The sequence below is a fragment of the Lutra lutra genome, chromosome 14 (genome assembly GCF_902655055.1).
Source record: "Lutra lutra chromosome 14, mLutLut1.2, whole genome shotgun sequence".
Lineage (NCBI taxonomy): Eukaryota > Metazoa > Chordata > Mammalia > Carnivora > Mustelidae > Lutra > Lutra lutra.
In genome coordinates this window covers 77443893-77452782 of record NC_062291.1, presented here as the reverse complement: position 1 = coordinate 77452782, position 8890 = coordinate 77443893, and the positions used below count along the sequence as shown (strand labels likewise).

The 8890-nt window shown below is 42.6% G+C and overlaps 1 protein-coding gene across 1 annotated transcript; it reads right to left on the bottom strand.

The window, feature by feature from the left end:
- Positions 1 to 3533: 3533 nt before the first annotated feature.
- LOC125084432 (60S ribosomal protein L9-like) lies at positions 3534 to 4223 on the bottom strand. The gene has a single exon (XM_047701675.1). The coding sequence runs from the start codon at positions 4206 to 4208 to the stop codon at positions 3630 to 3632; it is 579 nt and encodes a 192-aa protein (XP_047557631.1). The 5' UTR covers positions 4209 to 4223; the 3' UTR covers positions 3534 to 3629.
- Positions 4224 to 8890: the final 4667 nt, after the last annotated feature.

Sequence of the window (8890 nt, the reverse complement as noted above, 5' to 3'; positions counted from 1 at the left end):
CCTCTTTCTAAGCGTTTTTTTCCATTGCATGATGTACCAGTTTGTGTATCCATTCTGAAGTTTAAGGACGCTTGGGATGTGTATTGGTCAGGGCTCTCCAGAGAAATAAATTCCATAGGATGCATATACACAAATATACATATACAAGCATACATACGTCTATATCTATCTGTATCTCTATCACCTGTATCAGTACCTGTCTCTATCTAGCACAAGAAAGAATTCATTTCAAGGAATGTGATTGGAGGAGAGGAATGCTGGTTAAATCCAAAAATCTGTAGGGTTGACCAGCAAGCTAGGGACTCAGGCAGGAGTTCTATGTTACAGCTTCAAGGTAGAAGGGCTTCTTTAGGAAACCTGTTTTTGCTCTTAAGGCCTTCAACTAATTTGAGGAGGCCCATCCACATTATTGAGAGTAACCATTACGTAGAGCCAACGGACTGTAAATGTCAATCACAAGTGCAAATACCCCCACGGCAACATCTGGGCTAATGTTGGACCAGACAGCTGGGTATCACAGTCTAGTCAAGTTGACACATAAATAAAAATTAACTATTACAGGATATTTCTCATTTTGGTGAATGTGAATAAAGCTGCTCTAAACATTTCCATGGGTTTTGTGTGGATACAAGTTTTCATTTCAACTGGGTAACTAACTCGGAGTAGGATGCCTAGCATTTTTGCATTTCCATCAGCAACATGTGAGAGTTCTAGCTGCCTGCTTGGAATTGTCAGATCTTTTTTTAAATTTTAGCCAAGGTATGAAGTATGAAGGAGTGAAAAAGCAAGAGTACATATGGCCTGACATACTTTTCCATAGTTATAAGAAGAAAAACTAAATTATTTATATATATATATATATATATATACACACACATATATATATGTACACACACATATAATTCTAATTCTAATTAGAAAATAATGGTAAACTCCAACTTAAGGATAGGACTTCTGTCTGTGGGGAGAAGGTAGAGGAATAAGAAATAAAAGAATCTTATAAGTCCATGTTATTATTAATGTAACGGTTCCCAGGTTAGCTGACAAGATCATGATTGTTCATTATTTCTCTCTCTCTCTTTTTTTTTTTTTTTCTTTTTCCGGACTGGGAGAGAGAGCACGTCAGCACCTGAGCAGGGTGGAGGGAGGAGCAGAGAGGGAGAGGGAGAGAGAGAATCTTAAGCAGGCTCCATGCCACGTGGAGCCCGATGCAGGGCTTGTTCTCATAACCCTAAGACCACGACCTGAGTTGAAACTGAGTCAGACACTTCACTAAGTCACCTAGGCGCTCCCCGCTGTTCATTACTTCATTAAAACATGAATACATTTTAAAAGGGCCGTAAGTGGACAAATGATGACAGTGCACTGAAAACCAAGAATTGTGATAAATCCAGTTCTGTTTACTTGAAGTTCCATTTTAAAAAAAGAGAAAGAAAGATTAGGGGCAAAATGGGTAGTGGATTAGAAGCAGGAGAGAGTAATGGCATGAAGGACCGGGAAGGAAAGCTATTCCTATAATCAGTGGAAATTATAGACCAAAGGCTTGGTGAGGGGAGTGTAAATGACAAATCAGAGGGGAAATGGAATGGACAGGGACTGTGGGATCAAAGGAATATAGGGAGTAAGATAGAGAGTAAAGTACATGGTCAGTGTTTCTGGCTTGCAGGAACGATGTCATTCACCAAGACAAAGATGCCAGAATGGAATTTTGAGGAGGGTGAAGAGCCCATGAAATTATTCAGAATTCAAGCAGGCAGCTCAGGAAATGGAGAGAGAGACTTGGGAATAATTTGTATATAAAAGCCAAATGTGTTAAATGTGTTATTTCATTGACTTTTTACAGTAATCCTGTGCGCTATTTTATACATATTTGACAGAGGAGAAACAGAGGCACCAAAGGAACATTGAGTGGAGTTAAGGGCCCTGTAGAGACCAGAAACTGTAAATCTGTAATAGTGACCATTGACAAGGTTATCCACTTTTTCTCTTCAGCCAGTAAAAAGGAGCAAATAGAAGAAGCTAAGGTTAGGGGTTTGGGGTGAATGACAAGGGGGTGAGGAGTGAGGGCAGTCTCCTGACTGATGACCCTGTTGAGCAGGACCCTGGGCTTGCCCACTCTGAGACCAGAGAGTCCAAGGATGACATGGGGGGGCACGTTGAGACCTCTGGAGGACTAACAGATTCCTGGTCCTCAAAGTCACAGACCACAGATTTGAGGACTTCTTCCTTTTCATGTAGGTCATAGGCTTGTGATTTTTCTAACTTGATTCTAGAATGATTTTACACACTGCAGCCTCTGATAACAGTAGGGGCTGAGATTGCTGTACTTATTTATTTGACAGAGAGAGAGTGAGAGCGCACAAGCAGGGGAAGTGGTAGACAGAGGGAAAGGGAGAAGCAGGCTCCCTGCTTGGCTTGATCTCAGTACCCTAGGATCATGACCTGAGCCAAAGGCATCAGATGCTCAACCAACTGAGCCACCCAGGCGCCCCCACACAACTCTTTTAAAGGAGCTGGTAAATGTCTTTTTTTCTGTTCATTGGGTTTTCTGTGTACTTACTATTAACGTATCCCCAAATACTCCCTCACTTGTTTGTTCTCCTTCCAATAAGATCGAACAAATTAGGTGTTCATCACATTTCATATTCTTGAAGAAATCTGAGCCTTTTAAGCGATAAAACTCACCATTTGAGCCATTTTTAAGTGTACAGTCTAGCAGCATGAAATGCATTCATATCATGGTGCGACCATCATCGCCATCTGTCTCCAGAACTTTTTCATCGTCCTACACTGAAACTCTACCCATTAAACAGTAAACAGAAACTTCCATTTCTCTTTTCCCCACCCTGGCAACCACCATGTTACTCTCTATCCTTCTGAATGTAAATGGAATCGTACAATATTTGTCCTTTGTGACTGGCTTATTCTACTTAGAATGACATCTTTGAGGTTCCTCCATGTTGTAGCATGTGTCAAAATTCCTTCCTTCCGGGGGTGCCAGGGTGGTTCAGTCGGTTAAGCATCTGCCTTTAGCTCACTCAGGTCATGATCCGGGAGTCCCGGGGTGGGCGGGGGGGGTGGGGAGATCAAGTCCCACATCAGGCTCCCTGCTCAGCAGGAAGTCTGCTTCTCCCTCTTTCTCTACTCTTCCCTGCCTCTCTCTCCATCTCTCTCAAATAAATTTAAAATCTTTAAAAAAAATACCGTATTAAGGCCAAATAATGTTCCACTGTATGCAGATACCACATTTAGTTTATCCAACCATCCATACTTTTTTACATAACAACACCTGCACTGCTCAACATTCCCATCAACAGAGCACAACAATTGCATTGCTGTCAATTTTTTTCATTTATTATTATTATTTTTTTATAAACATATAATGTATTTGTATCCCCAGGGCTGTCAATTCTTTTTATTTTCTATTTTTGTTTTCTGACAGTAGCCATCCCAAGCTGTTTCAGATAACTTTTCCTTTTGAGTATTCTATATCAATTTTTTTGTGTTTTTTGTTTTGTTTTGTTTTTTTCACAAATCAGTATAGCTTTTATTGCATCTTTAAAATATCACAAATAAGTCTGAAAAATCATCCGGCTTCTCGCTGTTTCTGCAGATGGACAACTCAGATCTTATTCATCAGCCTGCTGAACTGTTCCTTTTTCAGAAACATAGATACCATCCAAAAATTTTCTGATATCCTTGTTTTTAACAGTTGTGGCTTGCTGAATCAAAGCAGCTGAGTTTGATATAAGTTCAATGTCATTTCCTTCAAGAATTAACTCATCTTTTTGGGCTTGAGATACAGAACAAGCAACACCTGGCCTCATCCGAACCCTGTGGATATATTTTTCACCCAAGAAATTTCGGATTTCAACAAGAGAACCATTCTCCTGAATAACAACGTTGATGGGGAAGTGAGCATACACAGACCTCATCTTGTATCGGAAGCCCAGTGTAACGCCCTTGATCATGTTCTGCACATGACTGCAGATGGTGCGAGCCGTAGCCAGCTCTTTTCTGTTCCCCCACCATTTGTCAACTCGGAGCCTCTTCTTTTTCTTTCCGAGAAGGCTGAGTTCTACGTTGATGTGATTGAAGTCCCTTCGCAGGGTTCCTCTGGGGCCCTTCACGATCACCGTGCGTCCCTTCAGGGTGATGTCCACATTCTCTGGGATGTCGACCGTCTGATTGCTGAGAAGCGTCTTCATCCTCGCAGTAGATGCGGCCTGTTTGTTTTTTTAGATAGTTCCTCCTCCTCTGACTTCTCTTGATAGGTTAGTGTCTTCCCATGCTCTCAGCCCTCATATCTTTTCCATCCTCCCCATGTGATGCTTTCTCTCATACTGAGACGTCCAGACGACAATGACTCCTGAAGACTGATTCCTCCCAATGCCAGTCTGGGCCTCTGCATGAGCTCCTGATGTCTATATCCGTATGTTCATCAAGCAGCTTTAAATACGTGCCCCAGGGCGCCTGGGTGGCTCAGTTGGTTGAGCAACTGCCTTCAGCTCAGGTCATGATCCTGGAGTCCTGGGACCGAGTCCCACATCGGGCTCCCTGCTCAGCAGGGAGTCTGCTTCTCCTGCTGATCTCTCTACTCTCATGCTCTCTCTCAAATAAATAAATAAAATCTTAAAAAAAAAAGTGCCCCATCAGCAGATGCAAAACCAAACTTAACTTTCCCTGAAATCTGTTCTTCCTCTTGTACTTCCTGACTCAGTGAAGGGCTCCACCATGTGCGCAGACTGCCAAGCCATTAACATGGGAATTCTCTGTTTTCCCTCTCTCCCACCCTTCTGCCTCCTGGGTATCTTATATCCATAACCTTCTGTCTTTTCTCATTGTTACTGTCGAAATTCACTCAATCTATACCCCCTTATCTCTTGCCTGGACTATGGAAATTATGTCCCAGGAGCTCTCTCAACCTGAAATCTCTCATCCCTATAATGATCCACACGTCTGCTTGAGGAGTTCTGCTATAGTACGGTTCTGATCTGACTCCTCTGCTTAAAAGCTCTGCATACACATGAAAGAGTAAGGACCAAGAACAAGGACATGTCTGAAGATGTGACTAATGCCACCAGGATTAGAACTTATCCTTTTGGCTAAGATCAAGTGTAGAACTTATTAGGAGGACCTATTTTTGTCATGGCACAGGCATAGACAAGTTGGCCAATGGAATAAGAGAGCCCAGAAACAAACCTGGGCAGAAAGGAAACTCTGGTGGCCAAGAAGGTGCCCAGCTGAGATGGCCCTGCAAGAGAAGCTGCTGCAAGGAGTGTAGTTGGTGGATGGCCTCCAGGTCTCCTCTGGGACAGAAGACAGCAACTTCATCCCCGCGCGGCATTCACGCAGGCGCCATCCTGCCATCTCCCAGGGCTTTCAGCCTGTCACTGAGATGGCGGAATTACTGGGGCTGGGCCATTTCTGCTCCACACGGAGTTTTTCTAAGGGGCACTCTTTGCCCTGGGGCACCTCGATGGCCTAGCCAAGACTCTGAGTCACACAATGTCTGAGGCAATTGCTAGCCAATCCTTCCTTCCTTTCTTCTCTCCTTTGACAAGTCTCCAACTTCTGCTGTGGGAGTCCTGGCCTACTCCAGTTCTCTCCTCCTTCCATCCTTCACAGGTTTCCCTTGGGACATTTCTTGCACATCAAATCCCATTTTGGTGTCTTCTTAGAGGACCCAAACTGCACAATGACAGAGGGAGCATATCCCATCAACTGGGGGCAGGGGAGAGCTGTTTAGTAATTGCAGTTAAAAAATAATGGTTGGGGGTGGGGGGGATGGGTGAGCTCAGTGATGGGTATTAAGGAGGGCACCGACTGCATGGAGCACTGGGTGTTCTACATAAACAATGAATCATGGAACACTGCACCAAAAACGAATGATGTACTGTATGGTGACTAACATACATACATACATACATAAAATGGTTATCTGGCCATCTGGGTGGCTCAGTCAGTTAAGACTCTGCCTTCTGCTCATGGAAATATTTGGAAAAATATTTGACATTATCTTTTAAAATTGAATATTCACGTATCCTGTGACCCAACAATTCTACTTTAGGTACAAACCCAAACAGACCAAAGAAAGTTACCTATGTAGTAGGAGATACACAAAAGTATGTTCATAGCAGCACCATTCATAATAGTAAAAACCCAGAAGTAATCCAAATATCCATCAATGAGAAATCAGACAAAGTGTGGTTTATTCACACACTGGAAATCACACAATAGTGAAAATGAATAAGATACATAAAATATGGCTGCATCTTAAATTAGGCGAGAAAAATTTCAAAAGGATACAGAAACACATTTATTCCTTTATAAGAGACTTTATTTTTTTTTTTAAAGATTTTACTAATTTAGGGGTGCCTGGGTGGCTCAGTGGGTTAAAGCCTCTGGCCTTTGGCTCAGGTCATGATCCTAGGGTCCTGGGATAGAGCCCAGCACTGGGGCCTCTCTGCCCAGCAGGGAGCCTGCTTCCCTTCCTCTCTCTCTGCCTAATTGTGATCTCTGTCTGTCAAATAAATAAATAAAATCTAAAAAAAAAAAAAGATTTTATTAATTTATTAGAGAGACAGAGAGAGCACAAGCAGGGGAGAGGGGCAGAGGGCAGGAGGAGAAGCAGACTCCCCGATGAGCAGGAAGCCTGACATGGGGCTCAATCCTAGCACCCTGAGATCATGACCTGAGCCGAAGGCAGACGCTTAACTGAAGGAGCCACCCAGGTGTCCCCAGGCTTTATTTTCTTAGAGCAGTTTTAGGTTTACGGAAAAACTGTGCCCAAAGTACAAAGTTCCAATACATCCTCTCCCCCACCACAGCATACAGTTTCTGTAATATTACCATCTTGCATTTATGTGGTATGTTTGTTGCAAGTAACGAAGCAATACTGATACATTACTATTTACTAAAGTCCCCACAGTTTACACCTTGGATTCACTCTTTGAGTTGCACAGTTCTGCGGGATCCACCAAACAGTAGCAGACAAAATAGTTACACGGCAGTAAAAACGCTCTGTGCACCACCCATTCCTCTTCCTTCCTCTGCCCCTGACAACCATCTTTTTAGTCTCCACAATTACACCTTTTCCAGAATGGCACATAATTGGATCATACGGTATGTGGCCCTTTCAGACTGGCTTCTTTCACTTAGCAATATGCATTTAAGATTCTTCCATAGGCTTTTCTGGCTTGATAGCTCTTTTTTTTTTTTTCTTTCACCGGATAATATTCTATTGTCTGAGTATATCACAGTTTATCCATTCACTCATCGCAAGACATCTTAGTTGCTTCCAACTTTTTGCAATTATGAATAAACTGCTGTAAACATTCACGCACAGGTTTTTGTGTGGACTTAATTTTTCAACTTATTTGGGTAAATACCTAGGATCTAGGTTTAGCTTTGTAAAAAAAAAAAACCTGCCCAAATGTCTTCGAAGGTGGTTGTACCATTTTGTGCCCCCACCAGCAATGAATGAGTGCCTACTGCTCTGCCTTCTTGCCGGCATTCGGTGCTGTCAGCGTTCGGGAGTTCAGCTATTCTTTTTCTTTTCTTTTTTCTTTTTTTTTTTTTTTTTAAAGATTTTATTTATTTATTTGACAGAGAGAAATCACAAGTAAGCAGAGAGGCAGGCAGAGAGAGAGGAGGAAGCAGGCTCCCTGCTGAGCAGAAAGCCCGATGTGGGGCTCGAACCCAGGACCTGGGATCATGACCTGAGCCGAAGGCAGCGGCTTTAACCCACTGAGCCACCCAGGCGCCCCTTTTTTTTTGGAGTTTAGCTATTCTAATAGGTGTGTAGTGGCATATTCTTTTTCTTTTGGGGGGGCATACTCTTTTTTATTATATGTAAAACAACTGAAAATAAAACAACACACAGTCTCTCTCTGTATATAGTTGTATTCCGTATAAATACATATATGGAATAAAAAATTATAAAAAGGAGAACAAGAAATAGTGAAGATTGGTGATTATTTTCACCCCATGAGAGGAGATCCAAGAGGATCACTTAGTGTGGGGGTGGGGGAGGCAAACCACACATTTGGTTGTAAATTGTTGTCACTATAACTTTTTTTTTTTTTTTAGGGTGGAGAGTTCACAGCTATTATTACACTAAAAGCAATTAAATTAATAAAGGTGGGTTGTGTGTGGTTGGCTGGAAAATGGCCTAGCAAAGTTGCCTAAATCCTAATCCTCAGAATCAGTAAATGTGTTTCAGCGGGGGGAAAACGGACTTTGCTGATGTGATTAAAGGTGTTGAGTTAGAGAGATTATCCTGGGCCCAGTGTAATCACAAAGGGTCCTCGCAGGTGAGAGAAGGAGGCAGGAAGATCAGTCGGAAAGAGGTGTCAGGATAGAAGCACAGGTCAGAGAGGAAAGAAGTTGCTATGCTGTTTCTGAAGACGGTGGGTAAGGCCAAAAAATAAGGAATGCTGGCAGCCTCTAAAAGCTGGAAAAGGCAAGAAACCCATTCCTTCCCTAGACTTCAGGAAGAATCAGCCCTGCCAATACCTTGATGTTAGGCTCGTGAAACCAATCTTGGACTTCTGACCTCCAGAATTCTAAGATAATAAATTCCTATTATTTTAAGGCTCTAAGTTTGTCACAGCAGTAATAGGAAACTAATACAATGGGCCAGGCATGGATCAAGGATTAGGTGGATTATGATAAATCCAGTTCTACACCTAGGTCCAATAAAAGCAAAAAACCCCAGTCTTGAATGACTCCTCACTGCTTCAAAGCCAAAGCTCAGCTCCTCAGCCTGATACAAATCCTTCACAACACAATTCTTTAAGCCCACCTCTCTCAGCTCTCAAGACCCCTACACCATGCCTTACCCTCTTCTCCCTCCCCAAATAACTATATACTTTAACCCTGGATCGTG